The sequence below is a fragment of the Narcine bancroftii genome, chromosome 5 (assembly GCF_036971445.1).
Source record: "Narcine bancroftii isolate sNarBan1 chromosome 5, sNarBan1.hap1, whole genome shotgun sequence".
Classification (NCBI taxonomy): Eukaryota; Metazoa; Chordata; class Chondrichthyes; order Torpediniformes; family Narcinidae; genus Narcine; species Narcine bancroftii.
In genome coordinates, this window is record NC_091473.1 from 181,954,570 (window position 1) to 181,974,768 (window position 20,199).

The 20,199-nt window shown below is 47.6% G+C and overlaps 1 protein-coding gene across 4 annotated transcripts in view; it reads left to right on the top strand.

The window, feature by feature from the left end:
• Positions 1 to 1,508: 1,508 nt before the first annotated feature.
• nphs1 (NPHS1 adhesion molecule, nephrin) overlaps positions 1,509 to 20,199 on the top strand; it is a 70,278-nt gene continuing 51,587 nt past the window's right edge. For 3 of the 4 annotated variants that reach the window (XM_069940016.1, XM_069940019.1, XM_069940018.1), the window contains exons 1-8: positions 1,509 to 1,584; positions 5,136 to 5,276; positions 5,832 to 6,029; positions 8,161 to 8,283; positions 9,001 to 9,132; positions 9,867 to 9,948; positions 10,885 to 10,988; positions 12,157 to 12,278. In XM_069940016.1, coding sequence (XP_069796117.1) covers positions 1,509 to 1,584; positions 5,136 to 5,276; positions 5,832 to 6,029; positions 8,161 to 8,283; positions 9,001 to 9,132; positions 9,867 to 9,948; positions 10,885 to 10,988; positions 12,157 to 12,278 — 978 coding nt within the window. The remainder of the gene's footprint in view (positions 1,585 to 5,135; positions 5,277 to 5,831; positions 6,030 to 8,160; positions 8,284 to 9,000; positions 9,133 to 9,866; positions 9,949 to 10,884; positions 10,989 to 12,156; positions 12,279 to 20,199) is intronic. The other variant, XM_069940017.1, reaches the window with a different exon arrangement.

A 20,199-nucleotide genomic window follows, 5' to 3' on the forward strand; every position in this document is an offset into this window, starting at 1 on the left:
GTACCTCATTGGTGCTGGTTGGATGTGAAACCCACAGGAGACAGTCTCTTATCCTAATGTTAAAAATATTCCTGTCCTTCTGTGTGCATCTGTGATCCAAGGTCCAGCTAAAACCTGGACGAAGCATGTGCCTGACGGGAGCTGGAGTGGAGCTGACACAGAGTGGAAGGGGGTATCCGTGTCTCCTGTCACTCATTTGGACTCCACTTCCCACTCTCCCTCCTCTCCCTCTCCCGGCCCCCTCCCTCTTCCCCACTTTCACTCTCCCTTTCCCTGGCACCTCCCCCCCTCTCCCCTCTCTCTCTCCCTCCTGCCCCTCTCCCTTCTTCTCCCTCTCCCTCGGCCCCTCTCATTCCCCTCTCTCACTTCCAGAATTCAGACCTTGTAATGGGGAAGGAACACTGAGCAGAGAACAACACAGGAGTGATGGGACGGTGCGGAGGGAGCTTCACTCTGTGTCTGACCCCGGGAGTGTGAGATGAGACAGTGTGGAGAGAGCTTCACTCTGTGTCTGACCCCGGGAGTGTGTGACGGGACGGTGCAGAGGGAGCTTCACTCTGTGTCCAACACCGGGGGTGTGTGATGGGACAGTGCAGAGATGGGGCAAGGAGGGAGGTGAGAAGGGGAGAGGAGGGGGGGGAATAGAGGGAAGGGTGTACAGGAAAGGAATTAAACATGAAAGTCTGGAGCCCCTATAGTTGAAGTAAAAACAAAACTCAGCGGATCAAACAGTGACCTCTATACAGGAAAGATAACGATACAGAACCAACAATTCGGGCTCAAGGCTTTCATCAAAGTAGCATGTAAAAGAGGGGGGAGAGGGGAGTGAAGGAAGAAAGGAGTGAGGGGAGGGGAGAGGAGGGAGGGAAGGGGAAAGGAGAGAAGAATGGGAGAGTAGATGGTGGAGAGGGGAGTGAGGGAAGGGGAGGAGAGGGAGGAGGAAAGGGGAAAGGAGAGGGAAGGGAGAGAAGGGAGTGGTTGAGAAAAGGAAGGGGGCAGGAGGGTGGGAGAGTTCAGGGAGGTGGCTAGAGAGGGTAGGGATGAGGGTGGAGAGGGGAGGAGGGAGATAGGGAAGGTGGGCAAGGGGAGGGAGAGGGGTTGGGTGAGAGGAAGGGGAAGGGAAGAGGAGGGGGATGGGGAGTGGAGAAGGAAGGAGGTGGGGGAGAGGGGTTTTAATGAGAGAAGGAGGGAAGCTGGGGTACTGAGGTAGGGTCAGGGTGGGATTGATGGGGACTGGGTTCACACAGCATTGAGGGTTGTGTTGAGGTGTCTGGGTGGGGAGGTGGAGATGGAGGGGGTAGGTTTGAGGCTGGTTAAGGAGTTCGGTGAAGGGTAAGGGAATGGGAGTATTCCCCTCTCGCTCCCGACCCCTTCCCTCACATCTCCGTCCAACAACAGCCTCTGATGGCAAATCCCAACGACCGGGGGCGGGGGGGAGGAATGTTGTGCTGAGGAAGGGAGGCGGTTCTTCGTGTGGGAGGGCCTTCACCATCTGCGTCAGAGCCAGGATGTATGGGTGGGTGGGTGTCTGTGACTGGGCACAGAGTGCTGGGTCCCAGAGAAGGTACCGTTGTCTACAGGCTGGTGAGTTGGAGGGATTAGGGAGAGGGGGTAACGGGGAGAATGGGTGGGAGAGAGGGGAGAGGAGATAAAGGGATGGGGAGAGAGAGAGGGAAGGAGGGAGGGGAGGTGTGCTGGGGTATGCGGTGGGGTCAGTGATTGTCGGGAACCAGTTCACAGCGCAGAATGGAGGGTTGTATCGAGGTGCCTGGCGGGGAGACATTAGGTTTGAGGCTGGTCCAGGATTTCGGTGAAGGGGGCAAGGGCAGGAAGTGTCTGGTAAGGGAGTGAGATGACTGAAATTCTCTGGGAGAGGAGGAGGAGGACATTTAATTAAAAGCTTTAATGAATCCCAGGAGGTTGGGAGTGCGGTTAACTGCTAGCCGGCCGGTGCGGGGATCTGTGTGCACAGACTGGTGTCTGTCATAGCCACACATCTGCCCTGGACCCCTTCACCCTCATGCACAATAAGGGCAGGACTCCCTTGTCCTCACTCACCAGCCTCCAACACATCGTCCTCTGCCATTTCTGCCACCTACTACGCGATCCCACCACTGGACACATATTCCCCTCTCCCCTCCCCACCAATCGTCCCCTTGGTATCTACCCCGATGGTCGCAGGAGATGCTCCACTTGCGCCCAAATCCCCTCCCTCACCCCCATCCAGGGCCCTAAACGCTCCTTCCAAGTGAAGCAAAGTTTCACTTGTGAATTTGCAGGAGGTCGTCTACAGCCTCCGGGGCTCCCGCTGTGGTCGTCTCTATGTCGGAAAGACCGGACGCAGACTGGGAGGTCACTTGGCTGGGCACCTCGGTTCTGTCCGCTGCACTAGCGTGGATCTCCCAGTGGCCAATCCCACGCCGTCCATGGTGATGTGCACGGCCAGACTGAGACCACCCGCACACTGGAGGAACAATACCTCATCTTCCGTCTGGGCCGCCTCCAACTGGATGGGATTAACGTCGATATCTCCGGTTTCCATTAAACATCCCCCCCCCCCCCCCCCCAGCTCACGCTCTCTCTTTACACAGTCGGGTATTACCCGCCTATCGAGCGCTGTGTGAAAGCATGGAAGGTCGATTTTGGAGGGAGGGGGGTGTGGTCTAGATTTGCCCGTCTTCGATCCGCCAAGGTAGGTAGGAATCAATGGTGGAGCGTATCGATGCGGGGCCAGTCTAAAATGGGCGAACTGTTTTGTTGGGTCAATGGAAGATATTGGGTCCAGAAAAGGTTCATCGTAATAGGTTCACAGTGAGCAGACCAGGCCACTCTACCAGTGTTTAGGTTCACAGTGAGTAGACCAGGTGACTCTAACAGTTCACAGGTTCACAGCGAGTCGATCAGGCCACTCTACCAGTGTTTAGGTTCACAGTGAGTAGACCAGGTGACTCTAACAGTTCACAGGTTCACAGCGAGTCGACCAGGCCACTCTACCAGTGTTTAGGTTCACAGTGAGTAGACCAGGTGACTCTAACAGTTCACAGGTTCACAGCGAGTCGACCAGGCGACTCAACCAGTGCATAGTGTGCGAATGTTGCTGGGTCTGGACGCAACAATTAGAGACCGTGGGAAAACGTTAACGGGAATAAAATGCATGTAATTTATAAAAGTGGGTGGGAAAATGTTAAACAGTGCACACTTACTGTATGTTTAACATTTTCCTGTACCCCTTAAAAACTGAGAGGGGAAAGCGGGAAGGGGAAAAGGAGAGGGAAAGGGGAAGGCAGATGAAGGGGAGACAGGAGAGGGAAAGGGAACGGGAGAGAAGGAATGGGGAGAGGGAGCAGGTAGAGAGAGGGGAGGGACTGGGGAGGGGAATGGAAAGAGGGGAGGTTTTATTCCTGTAAACATTTGCCCATATTCTTCAACAAAATATGCTACGTGTGATTGCAAACCCATGTGGGCCAAACCCACCAAATCAGATTCTTTTCTTCACACGATGACTTTTCTCTTTGGAGTGAAGAAGGACGAGAGGAGACTTGATCGAGGTCAACAAGATTCTGAGAGGCATAGACAGGGTGGACGGCCAGTGCCTGCTTTCCAGGGTGGGAAGAGCAAATACCTGGGGACGGACAAGGTGAGGGGAGATACAGAGAGTTGTGGGGGCCTAGAATGTGTTGCCAGGGGTGGTGGTGGAGGCTGGAACATAAGGGGCATTTAAGACAGGGCCACAGATGAAAAGAAAATCGAGGGTTACGGGGTAGAGAGGGTTTAGTAATTTTTTTAGGAAGGGATAAAGGGGTCAGCACAACTTTGAAGACCGAATGGCCTGTACTTGCTATATTCTATGTTAACATCACACTAGGCGATGATGCTGCTGTGCTAAACATCCAGTCTCTTTTGGTTTGGCAAGCCAGCGTAAATGGATTAATGGACATGGCTTTTTTCTGTTAAAGCCGGCTTCCAGAGATAGGTCATGGATACAGCAATAATGTGGCTTTTCAGTGTAAAAAGGGTCTCTCTCCCCTCCACCCTCTCTCTTTCTTTCCTTCTTTCTCTCTCCCCCCTCCCTTTCTCCCCTTCTCTCTCTCTTCCCTTCCTTCTCTCTCTCTCTCTCTCCTCCTCTCTCTCCCCCTGACACACTTGCCCACTCACAAACTGACCCACTCATCTCCGGACACGCTGGTCCCCAAACTCACTCAACCTCCCCGACACACTCATCCCCAAGACACCCGTCCTCCACATGCTTTCCCCCAACACTCTCGCACCCCCTGCCGACACACTTGCGTCCCCCCCGGACACTCTCACTCCCCCCCGGAGATATATTTGCTACCCCAGGACACATTCGTGCTCTGGAACACACTCCCCCTCGCACACATGCTCAGATGCGGAGTGCACGGACTAACTCTGTGTTCCCTTATAGATCGTGGTAAGTGTGGTGGATGTGGAGTGCATAGACTAACTCCATCCACTGGGAGTGGGGAGTGTTCCCTCACACTTCTGACCCACGCTTTGCAGATGGCGGGCAATGTGGCGGATGTGGAGTGCATGGACTAACTGCATTCCCTGACATCCCTGACTTATGCCTTGTAGATTGTGATGTGTGGTGGATGTGGAGTGCGTGGACTAACTCCACATTCCCTGACACCCCTCACTTGTGCCTTGTAGATCATGGTAAGTGTGGCAGATATGGAGTGCATGGACTAACTCTACCCAGTGGAGGTAGGGGGAAAGTTCCCTCACTCCTGAGTCTTGTAGATGGGGGGGGGGGGAATGTTGCGGATGTGGAGTGCATGGACTAACTCCACCCAGAGGTTTGGGGAGTGTTTCCTCACAAAAATAACCAATGCCTGGAAGATGGGGATAATATGGTAGTTGCCCTGGATTGGACTAACTCCACTCAGTGCAGTGGGGAGTGTTCCCCACATATCTAAGCCATGCCTTGTAGACAGGGTTCATGTGGCAAATGCAGAGTGCATGGACTAATCACTCTCAGAAGCATGCAGAATGTTCCCTCACACTCCTGACCCATGCCTTGTAGATGTGGGAAATGTGGTGATGTAGAGTGCATGGACTAACTCCATCCAGGGTAGTGGGGAAGGTTCACTCACACTCTGACCCATTGGTTACAACAGCCTGGTGCCTCAAGATGGGTCACCCACTTCCAGACACAGACGACCAGGAAGACGGCTGTTCGTCCCGTCGTTGGCTTGCTGCTCACATTGCAGAGACGCGGTCTTGGCTGGTCTTCTTGCTGTTCCTGTCTCAGGTTGCAGGTGAGTCAGGGGTCTGGCCATAGTCTGATCTCCCCACACCCCAGGGTCAGTACAGAAGTGGAAGCTGGGAGGGGTGGCTAGCCCTGAGCCTCTCGCCATCTTATCCATTCTGTTCCCAGATCCTGGGGGTTCCCCAACTCCACCCTTTCATTCCTCCTTCCCAAATATCCCACCAGGATATCACCCCTGAAGCCCATCACCCTCAAACTTCCCCTTCCCTCCCTGGGTGGGGGGTGTCCTCACCTTGACCACCTGAGTGTGCACTAGGAGGGGAAACAAGGGGGTGTGAAAGGGGAGAAGGGGTGAGGGTGTTGAGACAAGAGAGGGGGAAGAGAAAGGGGGAGATGGGTAGAGAGAGAGAGGGGGAGAGAGAGAGAGATGGGGAGAGAGGAAGGGTAGAGGACCATCACACACTCTTGGGGTCAGACACAGAGTGAAGCTACTTCTGCACCGTCGCATCACCCACTCCCGGGCTCGGACACAGATTGAAGCTCCCTCCGCACCGTCCCATCACACATTCGAGGGGTCGGACATGCCTTGTTGGATTTCTCTCAGCAGGTGGGGCGTCGAGGCAGTGGTTTCTGAAGGAGCCACAGAACGTGACCTCCATTGAGGGTGAGGTCAGCATGCTAGAGTGTGAGGTCGAGGCTCCCTCTGGAGTGGTTCAGTGGATGAAGGATGGACTGCTTTTGGGTCCAGGACGGGATCTCCCTGGGTTTCCGCGCTACAGCGTGACCGGTGACGAGGCCGCAGGTACTGAGTATCGATCGTTTCAGGGGACAAGAAGACCGTTCAGTCCCTCCCTCCTCCATTTTCTCCCACACCTTCTCCTTCACCGCCATTCGGAGCCTCAAAGAATCCTTCCATGTGAAGCAACGTGTGGTCGTGTACGGCATCCAGGGCTCCTGCTGTGGTCTCTTCTACATCGGAGAGACTGGACGCAGACTGGGAGATGCTTCATTGAGCACCTTGGCTCTGTCCCCACCCTCTGGGAAAAGCAGTTCTTTCTCATCTCCGTCCTGAATCTACTCCCCTGAATCTTGAGGCTGTGTCGCCTGGTTCTGGTCTCCCCCACCCCCCATGGGAACAACCCACCTACCTCTATCTTATCCCTGCCTTACATAATTTTATACAGTTCTAATAAAATCCCCTCTCATTCTTCTAAATCCCAGCGAGTCCAGTCTCCCCTCATAGGTTGACCTGACCCCACCCCCCCATCTCTGGAATCGACCCGGTGAACCCCCTCTGCGCCCCCTCCGCAGCCAGGACGTCCTTCCTTGAGTCGGGAGACCAGAAATGCTTGAACAAAATGATCGGGGTGGGGGTGGGGGGGAAGGAGCACGGTCCCACAGGCAGAAAGTCCGGGCGGGTTGCGGGGGATGGCTCTGTGAGTGGGTGGGCGGGGAGCTGGAGGAAAGGAGGCAGAGGGATGGGGAAGGGAGGGAGAACGGGGAAGGGCGAGCAGAAACCGGGGAAGTCGCCGTCCAGTTCGAGAGCGGCCGGACGGAAAATCAGGTGTTGTTCCTCCAATTTACGGGTGTCCTTGGTGGGTCAGAACACGAGACTGCTTCCTCTTCATTTCCACCAACGCACAAAGGAGATTAACGTGCGCACAAAAGGTCAGCGACCCAGTTCAAAGGATAGAATAAAATTGAAATATGTTACTGTAGAGCTCGTCGAAAGAACCAAAGACTTGTTGATCCAAACCAAGGCTTTTATTAGCAAAAGACCGGAGCTCTTCACAGGTGGCCGACCAGTCCGGAATGATCCGACCTGGCTAGGGACACAACCCTTTAAGGCCCAGACAATAGGTGTGGCTTAGCTCTCAGGCAATCGCTGTAAGCACAGTCTAGATACAGTAACTATATACACTATGTACATTGGTGATAGATCTGTTCTATCACAGTTACTTCGTAGAAAGCGGTCATACCTGTGTTATATTAAAACAAGCTGGTACAGTTTTATAAGCCGTGAGAGAGAGGCTGTGCCAAATTATCTGGAAACCATTTCACGTTTACATTTACACAAGCATTCAGTGCCCACATACTTTTGTCCCAGGACCCGAAATTTGCACATCGGATGTCTGCACACGTGGCACAGGAGGCCACGGGGTGATGTCGGCGTGGGGTTGAAGTGGTCGGCCCCTGTCACTGCTGTGGACGGGGCGAGGGTGCTCAGCCAAGCGATCTCCCAGCCCCCCCCCCCCGCTGATGTAGGCGGCGATGTGGTCGGCACGGTTGGACCCACACCTTTACAGCGCCAGCGATCGGGGCATGGGTTCGAATCCACCCCCGGCCCATCGTCTGTGAGGAGTCTGTCTGTGTGGGTTTTCTCCAGAGGGAGGGGGGCTCCGGTTTCCTCCCACCCTTTAAAAACGTTCCAGAGGGAAGGTTGTAGGTTAATGGGGTGTAAATTGTGGGGGGCACATGAGCTGTCATGGTCTGTGACTGCGCTGTCTGGGTGCCTAGACGAGGCCACCACGGGAGCGCTGAATGGAGGATATCGCGGATACACATGTGTTGCTTCACTTGGAAGGACTGTCTGGGACGCTGAGATTTCCTGCTTCTTCCTTGAGGGAGGGCTCAGGCCCGAAATGTCGTTCATAGACCTTTACCTCCTGTGGACGCTGTGAGACTGGCTGAACTCTTCCAGCATTCCTGTGTTTTTATACTGGCCCTTCTCTCCGTTCTCTCTCACAGGAGGCTGCTCAGTCCCTCTTTCTGTTCTATCCCATGGCTGTTCAGCCCCTCTGTCTCTTGACTCGTTACACGGTGGGGAAAGTAGTTCATTCAGCCCCTCCTTCTAGCCCGTTCACTTCACGTGCTGGTCCGCCATGGTGGGTTGGAGATGGCTGACCTCTTGACCCTTCCTGTCCCCTGCCCAGGGGTGTTTCACCTGCAGGTGTCAGGAGTGAGGCTGTCGGACGAGGGTTGGTACCAGTGTCAGGCTGGGCAGTCGGGGGCTAGTCTTGGAATCGTGTCCCAAATGGCCTGGCTCGAGGTATTGGGTGAGTGATCAGATCAGGGGTGGGGAGGGGAAGTGGGGGAGGGGGGTGGGGAGGAGTTGAAGCTGATGGAGAGGGAAGGTGGTGGGAGGAGGGGAGAGGTGGGAGAAGAGGGGGAGAGGAGATGAGGGTAGTGGAGGGGAGAGAGGGATTACAGAGAGAGGAGGATGGGGAGGGAAGGGTGGTGGGGAGGAGGGGAGGTGATGGCGTGGGGATGGGAAGGGAGGAGGGGAGGGGTAGAGAGCAATCGTGGTCTGTTAACTCGGTGAAACTGCCACACACTGACCGACCCACCCACACATAATCACACAATCGTGTACACACACATACACACTCTCTCTTTACCTCTGACAGACAGAAATGTGGAGCGGTACCTCCGAGGGACATGCCCTTCGGCCCACCTGGTCTCTGCTGTACACAATGTTCAATACAAATTAAATCCCCGCTGCCTGCCACTGATCCACATTTGCAAGTTAGTCCGACATATTTCCCTCACCCACTACTCTCCTCCCAGTCGGACTTTGCCACACCTGCCTCACGTTTAGTTTCCCTTTTCCTCTGCGTGTCCAACCAGGCGTCAACCTCCACATTGAAAACAGGTGGGTATATTTCAGGGAGTGGCGTCCTCTCTGGCTGGGAGATCTTGGTCTGGGTAGAATATAACGCTCTGCATTATCTGTCACCTGAATTATGTCTCAACTAATCCTGTCTCCCCCACAGTTCCCCCGGGAGCGCCGAGTTTCCAGGAGTTGGCCACAGGGGAAGTGCTGGACTGGGTGGCGGGCGAGGAGTATTCGCTGACCTGCTGCGCGGCCGATTCCAAACCAGAGTCGAGTGTCGTCTTCAGCAAGAGTGAGCGGGCTGGGGGAGGGGATGCAGGAGGGGGAGAGAAGGAGGAGGAGGAGAGAAGGAAAAGAGGGATAAGGGGAGGGGGAGAGAGGGGAGTGAAAGGGAGAGAGAGGAGGGGAAGAGAGGGGAGTGAAAGGGAATGAGAAACGGGGAAATAGAGAGAAGGGGGAGAGAGGAGGGGAGTGAAAGGGTTTGAGAAACGGGGAAATAGAGAGAAGGGGAGAGAGGAAAGAGGGAGAAAGAGGAGGGATGGGGAGAGGGCGTGGGAAAGGAGAGAGTGCATGGGGAAGGGGTGAGAGAGAGAGGAGGGAGTGGGGAGGGAGAGGGACCAGTGGGGGAGGAAGAGGTGATGGGGCAAAAGAAAGGGGGGACCGTGAAAGGAGAGGGAGAGGGTGGGGTAGGATAGAGGGAGAGAGAGAGAGAGGAGAAAGGGACAAGAGAAAGAGAGAGTGACAATGGGGAGAAAGATGAGGGGGGAGAAAGAGGGGGACAGAGAGTTAAGGGAGAAAGAGAGAGAGGGGAGTGGTGGGGGAATGGACGGGATGGAGGGGGGTAGCGAGGGGGGAGAGAGAAAGAGGGGGGGCAAGGGAGGGAGACGGGATGAGGAAGAAGGGGGATTGAAGCGAGCTCGTTGCCCCTATGAATAACTGATAGCCTTCCCCCTCAAAGGAAGCTCCCAACTATTTATCCCAAGAAGATTACCAACTAGATTTTGCTTTTGACAAATTTGATCACAGATGGAGTGGAGATTTCTACAGCAGAAACCTTGGTCATTCAAGGTTCAAAGGACAAAGTCTTCAGCACAGTGTCCACTTTCAGGTGAGCAGAGCATGAGGACTCCCATCAACTCCAGGAGCAGGTAATCTTCCCTCCGCACTGTCCCGTCACACACTCCCGGGGTCAGACACTGAGTGAAGCTCCCTCCGCACTGTCCCGTCACACACTCCCGGGGTCAGACACCGAGTGAAGCTCCCTCCGCACTGTCCCGTCACACACTCCCGGGATCAGAGACCGAGTGAAGCTCCCTCCGCACTGTCCCGTCACACACTCCCGGGGTCAGAGACCGAGTGAAGCTCCCTCCGCACTGTCCCGTCACACACTCCCGGGGTCAGAGACTGAGTGAAGCTCCCTCCGCACTGTCCCGTCACACACTCCTGGGGTCAGAGACCGAGTGAAGCTCCCTCCGCACTGACCCGTCACACACTCCCGGGGTCAGACACCGAGTGAAGCTCCCTCCGCACTGTCCCGTCACACATTCCCGGAGTCAGACACTGGGTGATGCTCCCTCCGCACCCTCTCATCACACACTCCCGGGGTCAGAGACCGAGTGAAGCTCCCTCCGCACTGTCCCGTCACACACTCCCGGGGTCAGACACCGAGTGAAGCTCCCTCCACACTATCCCATCACACATTCCCGGAGTCAGACACTGAGTGAAGCTCCCTCCACACTGTCCCGTCACACACTCCCGGGGTCAGACACCGAGTGAAGCTCCCTCCGCACCCTCTCATCACACACTCCCGGCGTCAGACACAGAGTGAAGCTCCCTCCGCACTGTCCCGTCACACACTCCCGGGGTCAGACACTGAGTGATGCTCCCTCCGCACCCTCTCATCACACACTCCCGGCGTCAGACACAGAGTGAAGCTCCCTCCGCACCATCCCATCACACACTCTGTCGGATGCAGAGCGACACTCCTGCCACAGGTTCCCAGGGCAGGGAGAACACTTTACGTCGGGATATCTTGTTTTGGTAGATTTATCGCTGAACCCTCTGACAACGGGAAGGAACTGAGGTGCTCAGCCATCAATGAGGCCCTCACAGAACCCAAGATCACCACTTTCTCCATGAATGTCCTGTGTAAGTCTCTCGACGATCGGAATCACTTAGGCACGTTGTGAAATCAGCATTTCAATCTCTGCCAATTCCATTACTGGGAATGACGGGAGAATGGCAGAGTGGTGTGCGGTCTTCGTGTAGGACAGAGGTGTCAAACTCAAATTCACAGAGGGCCAAAATTAAAAACTTGGACTAAGTCGTGGGCCAAACTAAATATTTATTGAAAATTTTCAACAACATCTGCATGTTTTCTCTTCTTTCAACATATGTAATGTTAAACTTTTTCTTATTAAAATAAATGTTTAATAATAGTTTTGGTTAAACTCTTTCCAGAAGAAGCATTAACAAATGAGAACTAAAATATTCAATAAATAATATTTCTCTATTGCCTTTAAGCTCCTTTTAAATGTATTTTTTCACAAGCCAACGTCAAAAAAATAACAACTTGCTTCAATGAAAATCCAATCTTTCAACTATGAACAGTCCAAAGTTAACCAAAGAAAATATGAATCCAAGCTTAGCTTGCTACACTGTGATTTACTCTGATGCACCTGGGTCTAAACCAGATACTTGGCATCTCTTCTTAGATGCAAGTTCATCAAACTCTGGGGTCAGAGTTTGCCTCCCACCTGTGTTGAAAGGTCCTGTTTTCTGTCTTTCGTTTGGCCATTTTTCGTAAGGGGTTTATTACATGTGAGTGAGGCGACAGGTCGCAGATGCTAATAAAAGTAAAGAGAGGAGGTGGGGGCGATTAGCGGGCTGACGGGCCGGTGCCAATGCATTTGCAAAGCATTCTGGGATTTGTAGTATTAGCTGTGCATGTGCTAGACTGGCGCGGCGGCCAGCGGGCCAGCTCTAATACATATTTGATATGATCTTGCGGGCCAAATATAATTATATCACGGGCCAAATTTGGCCCGCGGGCCTGAGTTTGACATATGTGCTGTAGGAGATGGGGGTGGGAGATTCCAGGATGTGTGAAAGAGCTGGAATTCAGGAGCTTGGAATAGAGCTGAAGCTGTTCAACCCTTCTCTCTGTCCTGTTATACAGAGGGAAAGGATAGGAGGCCTTTCGGTTGGTCCCCTAACCCCCTCCTCCCCCTCTACCCTCCCCTTCTCCAACTCTTTGACCCCCTCACTCCTTCTCCATCTCCCTCTCCCACCCTGAACTCTGTTTCACTCCTCCCAGATCCCCCGCAGAAGCCAAAGGTCAAAGGTTACGATGGCCACCTGCTCCGAGTTGGGAACAACCTCAAGCTAACCTGCACCTCTCGGGGAGGCAACCCATCAGCTGCCCTGCAGTGGATGAAGGTGAGCGACAGTCAATCAGGGGGCAGTGTTGTGGCCGGTTGCAAAGGGAAATCAATCTTTTTCCTGCCCCTGATCCATCTTAGGGACATCTGTTCAGAACTGCCCTTTCACTCTATGGATAACATAGAATGCTACACCACAGCTCAGGCCTTTCAGCCCTCGATGTTGTGCTAACCCATATATTCCTAAGCCCTCCCTATCCCATCACCCATCCTTGAGCCTGTCTAAGATTCTCTTAAATATCCTTAATGTTCCAGCCTCCACCACCACCCCCGACAAGGCATCCCAGGCACCCACAACTCTGTGTTTAAAAAAAAACGCCCCTGACGTCTCCCCTGAACATCTCTCCCTTCACGTTGTGGTGTTTGCTGCTCCCGCCCTGGGAAACAGGTGCTGGTTGTCTACCCTTATCCAGAATCTTGTCGACCTCGATTAAGTCACCTCTGATCCTTCTGCTCTCCAAGGAGAATTTTCCCAGTTCTGCTAACCTTGCCTCATAAGACTTGTTTCCCAATTCAGGCAACATCCTGGTGAATCTCCTCTGCCCCCTCTCCACAGCCTCCACATCCTTCCTGTAATGAGGTGACCAGAACTGAACCCAAGTGCGGTCTCACCAGAGATTTGTCAAGTTGCAACATGACCTCTTGGCTCCTGAACTCAGTCCCCTGACTTGTGAATCCGAGTGTTCCATCGACCTTCTGAACTGTCCTATCAACCTGCGTGGCCACCTTGAGGGATGCATGGATTTGGACCCCAAGGTCCAAATCTTAAAGCATCCGACCATTAACCCTGCACTCAGTGTCCTTCCAAAATGCATCACCTCACGCTTGTCCGGATTGAACGCCATCTGCCACTTCTCGGCCTGACTCTACATCCCGTCTGTATCCTGTTTGACCTTCAGCTCCATCCACGACTCCTCCAACCTTCATGTTACCCACAAATGCGCTGACCCGTCTTTCCCGCCTCTTCGTCCAGGTAATTTATGAAAATCACCCAAAGCAGGGTGATTTAGCCAACAAGATCGCACCCAATCACTGCCTGTTGCACAAGTTAATAATTCATTCTATTTCCAACGTCAGCCCAGCAGAGAAGAGAGATTCTGGAATTTTCCTTTTAGTTTTGAGACACATGGGTTAGCGCATTGCCATTACAGCACAGCACCCAGAATCTGTCCTGAGTTTCTACATTCTCCCCGTGTCTGCGTGGGCTTCCTCCGGGGGCTCCAGTTTCTCCCACCATTCGAAAACGTCCCGGGATGTAGGTTAATTTGGATGCAATTAGGCAGCACAGGTTTTAAGGGAGCCAGTGTCAGAACATTTGCGGTTTTTCAATCTGGGTGGGAGAGTACGATCTGGTGATCATTAAGGGTCAGAGGTGGAGAGGGTGGTCAAGTGTAAGTTCTAGGGAGGAGACCCAACACACTAACGGCATCATGAAGACAGCACATCAGTGCCCCGAATTCCTCAGGAGTTGGCGGACGTTTGGCGCGACACCAGAAACCCTGGCAAAGTTCTACAGAGGTGCAGTGGAAAGTGCCCTGCATCACAGGGACACCAATACCTCCCCTGAGCATATAGCCCTGCAAAAGGTAGTGAGCACAACCCAGGACATTGCAGGCAAAGCCCTCCCCCACCGTCAAGAATGTCTACGGAGGACGCTGCCATCGGAGAGCAGCAGTGATCGTTAAGGATCCATCCCGCCTGGCACACTCTCTGTTCTCGCTGCTGCCATCTGGAAAGAGGTCACGGGACTGCAGGACTCGCCCACACCAGGTTTTTTTTTTAAATTTTTAATTTTCACACTATAAACCACATTGATCAAGATACATACATTTTCTTTTTCAAATTTATACAGTGTTGTTTTCTCCCCCCCCCTTCCCATCCACCCTCCCTACCTCCCCTCCCATTAATTTAAAGTTCAGAATCTAAGATACATTAAACCCATCAAACAATGTTGTCACGCAATAAAAACAAACAAGAAATTCCACTGAGTCAGTTCTTTTCATTCTCTTCTCCTTCTGTCATTTTAGGTGGTAGATGTCCCCGGTAGGTTTTCTCTATTATGTTTCATGTATGGCTCCCATATTTGTTCAAATATTGTAATATTATTTCTTAAATTATATGTTATTTTTTCTAGTGGAATATAGAAAATTCCTTTCTATATACCATTGTTGTATTCTCAAGTTATCTTCTAATTTTCAGGCTGACATAATACATTTTTTTGCTACAGCTAGGGCTATCCTAACAAATCTTTTTTGTGCACCATCCAAATCAATTCCAAATTCTTTGTTTTTTATGTTACTTAGAAGGAAGATCTCTGGGTTTTTTGGTATATTTCTTTTTGTGATTTTATTTAATATCTGGCTTGGATCTTCCCAAAATTTTTTCACTTTCTCACATGTCCAGATTGCATGAATTGTTGTTCCCATTTCCTTTTTACAGCAAAAACATCTGTCAGATACTGTTGGGTCCCATTTATTTAACTTTTGAGGTGTAATGTATAGCCTGTGTATCCAGTTATATTGTATCGTACGTAACCTCGTATTTATTGTATTTCTCATAGTTCCTGAGCATAACTTCTCCCATGTTTCCTTCTTTATCTTTATGTTTAGATCTTGTTCCCATTTTTGTTTAGTTTTACCATTTGTTTCCTCATTCACCTTTTCTTGTAGTTTAATATACATGTTTGTTATAAATTTTTTGATTATCATTGTGTCTGTAATCACATAGTCAAAATTACTTCCCTCTGGTAACCTCAGACTGCTTCCCAATTTGTCCTTCAAGTAGGATTTCAGTGGTGGGAGTCACGTGATGGAGTAGTGGCCGGTAGGGGAACTCCAGCCCTCTCCAGAAAAGTAAAAAAAAGATAGAGAAAAAGCAAAGGCACAAACTTAAAAACCAAAACAAAGTGAAAGTAAAAGTGTGAAGAAAATGGCAGCGAAGAAAGAAAAACCAAAAACAACGGGAAGAAAAGAAGAAGGAAAGACGTAGGAAGAAGAAGGTGAAGGCCTTACCTGTCCGAAGAGGCCCGCCGCGGAGAGAGAGGCCCGCTCCCAAAGGTCAGTGGAGGTCCCGGGCTCGGGACTACAAAAATGGCTCACAGAGCCGAGTAAAAGTGCGCAACCGCGCATGCGCATAAAAAAAAAACACACTGACGGGAGGGGGGAACAGCTGCGGAGTCGATCTCCACAGCTGAGAGAGACACCTGCAGCACAGCAGCAGGTGCAGAACACGGACAATAACGACAACAAGAAAGAAGAGGGTAAAAAGAAAACAAGGAAACAACAGATGGTCAATCCAGAGGAGGAAGAAGAAGAAGAAGAACAGAAAGAAGTGGAAGAAGAAGAGAAAAGCAAGACAATGGATGTATCTTTTTTTAAAGAATATATGGAATCAATGAAAGAATGGCAATTACAAGAATTTAATCAGATAAAAAGAAGAATTAAGAGTGCAGAAGAAAAAATGAATAAAATGGAAATGGCCATATCAGAATTGGCAAAAAGAGTGGAAAATATGGAAAAACGAGAAACATTTGTAGATATGGAAGTAAAAGACTTCAAAGAGAAATTAAAAGAATCTAATAAAAAAGCTAAAGAAGCACAGGAGCTGTTAGCTCAGAAGATAGATATAATAGAAAACTATAATAGAAGAAATAATATAAAGATAGTGGGTCTTAAGGAAGATGAAGAAGGCAAGAATATGAGAGAATTTATAAAAGATTGGATCCCCAGGGTCCGGGAAGATCAGAATTACAGGAAGAAATGGAAATAGAGAGGCCACATAGAGCTTTAGCCCCGAAACCACAACCACAGCAAAAATCAAGATCCATTTTAGTAAAATTCTTAAGATATACAACAAGAGAAAATATATTGGAGAAAGCAATGAAGAAAGTAAGAGAGGACAAAAAGCCACTGGAATATAAAGGTCAAAAAAATGTTTTTCTATCCAGACATAAGTTTTGAACTCCTGAAGAAGAGGAAGGAGTTCAATACAGCGAAAATGATCTTATTGAAAAAAGGATATAAATTTAAGTTAAGGTACCCAGCGGTACTTAAAATAATTATTCCAGGGCAACAAAACAGACTATTCTCGGATCCAGAGGAAGCAAGGAAATTTGCAGAACAACTACAAAACAAGCAGAGAGATGAAGACATGTAATAAGAGTAAAGATGACCACGAACTATATATATGTGTGTAAAGGGGTATATGTGTGTATATATATATATATATATATATATATATATATATAGTGTGCATACATGAATGTATCCGTATTTAGAGGAAAATATATAGAGTACAGACAAGAATTAATAAGGGAGGGAAATGGAATAGAGGAAATAAGGAGGGAATTAAAAGAGTGACGTTTGTTACATATGAAAATTGAAATCCTTTCTGGGGGGGGCTGGGTGGGGAGGAGTTACGGTCACTGCAAAATCAGCTGACGTTTGTGAGTGAATTTGCAAATCCAAATGGAGAGGGGAGATGTGGTTGCACGACAAGGGATAAAGGACAACTCAGGAGGGGGAAGGGAGAATGGGGTTAAAGAAGTTTTAAATAGGAGAATAGGGAAAATGTTTGATGTTTTAGAAATGTTGTCTTATAAAGTGTTCAAAACAAGAAAGCAGAAATGGATAAGAAGGAAAGGTAATGATGGAGAAAAAGAAAGGGAAGATAAACAAAGTATAAAATGGCTACGCTGAACTATATGACTTTAAATATTAATGGAATACATAACCAAATTAAAAGGAAGAAACTGCTAAATTTACTGAAAAAAGAAAAAATTGATATAGCATTTGTGCAAGAAACACATTTAACTGAATTGGAGCACAAGAAATTAAAGAGAGATTGGGTAGGACACGTAACAGCAGCGTCGTATAATTCAAAAGCAAGAGGAGTAGCTATATTAATTAGTAAAAATGTGCCAATTAAAATAGAAGAGGAAATAATAGACCCAGCAGGGAGATATGTAATGATAAAATGTCAGATATATTCGGAGTTTTGGAATCTACTCAATGTATATTCACCTAACGAAGAAGATCAAAAGTTTATGCAAGATATTTTTTTGAAGATAGCAGATACGCAAGGGAACATATTAATAGGAGGGGATTTCAACCTGAATTTGGATTCGAATATGGACAAAACTGGGAAAAAAATTAACAGAAAGAACAAAGTAACCAAATTTATAATTAAATCGATGGAAGAAATGCAACTTTTGGATATATGGAGGAAACAACACCCAAAGGAAAAGGAATATTCATATTACTCGGCTAGACATAAAACATACTCAAGAATAGACCTATTTTTGTTATCAGCTCGTATGCAAGATAGAGTAAGAAAAACAGAATATAAAGCTAGAATATTATCGGACCATTCATCCTTAATATTGACAATAAAGTTAGAGGATATCCCTCCAAGAATGTGTAGATGGAGATTAAACTCCATGTTACTCAAAAGGCAGGATTTTAGAGAATTCATTGAAAGACAAATTAAAATGTATTTTGAAATAAACACGGAATCAGTGAAAGATAAGTTTATACTATGGGATGCAATGAAAGCGTTCATTAGAGGGCAAATAATAAGTTATGTAACCAAGATGAAGAAGGACTATAATCAGGAAACAGAGCACTTGGAAAGGGAAATAGTAAATATAGAAAAAGAATTAGCAATGAAGGAAGATACAACTAAAAGAAGAGAATTGGCAGATAAAAAAATAAAATATGAAACACTACAAACATATAAGGTGGAGAAGAATATAATGAAGACAAAACAGAAATATTATGAACTAGGGGAAAAAACGCACAAAATTCTAGCATGGCAGCTTAAGACAGAACAAGCAAAGAAAATGGTATTGGCATCAAGGAAAAAAGACAAACAAATCACATATAATCCAAAGGAGTCAAGGAAAATTTTAGAGAATTCTATGAACAATTATACCAAACTGAAAATGAAGGGAAAGAAGGGAAAATAGATGAATTTCTAACTAAAATTGAACTACCAAAACTACAAATAGAGGAACAAAATAAATTAACAGAACCATTTGGAATAGTAGAAATACAAGAGATAATTAAAAAAAATACCAAATAATAATACACCAGGAGAGGATGGATTCCCAATAGAATTCTATAAAACATTTAAAGTTTTATTAATTCCTCCCCTCCTGGAAGTAATCAACCAGATTGATAAAACACAAAGATTACCAGATTAATGTAAAACAGCAATAATTACAGTAATACTAAAGCAAGGGAAAGATCCACTCGCACCAGCGTCATATAGACCAATATCTTTACTTAACACAGATTATAAGATAATAGCTAAACTATTAGCAAACAGATTAGCAGAGTATGTACCAAAAATGGTAAATTTAGACCTAACTGGATTTATTAAAAAAAGACGCACAACAGACAATATTTGTAAATTTTTTAACTTAATTCATGCAGTAAAAGTGAGTAAAGTGCCAACAGTAGCAGTTGCTTTAGACGCAGAGAAGGCCTTTGACAGAGTAGAATGGAATTATTTGTTCAAAGTATTGCAAAAATTCAGTTTACCAGAGAAGTATATTAATTGGATTAAAGCATTATATTAGGGGCCATTGGCGAATGTGACAGTAAATGGATATATATCAAAGCAATTTAACTTAAGCAGATCAACAAGGCAGGGATGCCCACTATCACCCTTATTGTTCACGCCAGCTATAGAACCACTAGAAGAATTGATAAGAACAGAAAATAATATAAAAGGGATAAAAATAAAAGACAAGGAATATAAAATCAGTTTATTTGCGGATGATGTTATAGTATACTTAACAGAACCAGAACTATCAATAAAAGAATTATATAAGAAATTGAAGGAATATGGAGAAGTGTCGGGTTACAAGATTAACATAAATAAAAGTGAAGCAATGCCTATGAATGATGCGGTTTTCTCAAAATTTAAGAAGGAATCACCATTCAGATGGCAAATGCAAGCAATAAGATACCTAGGTATACAAATAAATAAAAATCTCGGTCAACTATATAAACTCAATTATTATCCACTAATGAAAAAATTACAGGACGATTTAGAGCATTGGAAAGATTTACCACTAACACTAATAGGAAGGATAAACTGTATTAAAACGGACATTTTTCCAAGGATATTACACCTATTTCAGGCATTGCCAATACACCTGACAGAGAAATTCTTCAAGGAGTTAAAGAAAATAATAAGGAAATTTTTATGGAAAGGGGGGAAACCGAGGATAGCACTAGATAAGTTAACAGAATGGTATAAACAAGGAGGCTTACAACTGCCAAACTTTAAAAATCATTATAGAGCCGCACAATTAAGATACCTATCAGATTTTTATCAAACAAGGGAAAAGCCAGATTGGACTAGATTAGAATTAGATAAAATAGGGGAAATGATACCTGAACACATATTATATAAATGGGATGAAAAATTGGTACAACATAGAAGTTCTCCAGTATTACATCATCTACTCAATATTTGGAAGAAGATTCATGTAGAAAGAAATAAAACAAATTATCAATTACCAAAACTAATACTGACACAAAATCAGCTAATCCCTTGTACAATAGATAACCTTTCCTTTAGAGAATGGGAGAAAAAATGGATCAAAAGAATAGAAAATTGTTTTTCAGGAAATAAACTATTATCCTTTGAACAATTGAAGGATAAATATAATATAACTGACGATACAAGGTTGGCATACTACCAACTGAAATCCTACTTGAAGGACAAATTGGGAAACAGTCTGAGGTTACTAGAAGGAAGTAATTTTGAATATGTGATTACAGATACAACGATAATCAAAAAATTTATAACAAACATGTATATTATACTACAATAAAAGGAGAATGAGGAAACAAATGGTAAAACCAAACAAAAATGGGAACAAGATCTAAGCATAAAGATAAAGAATG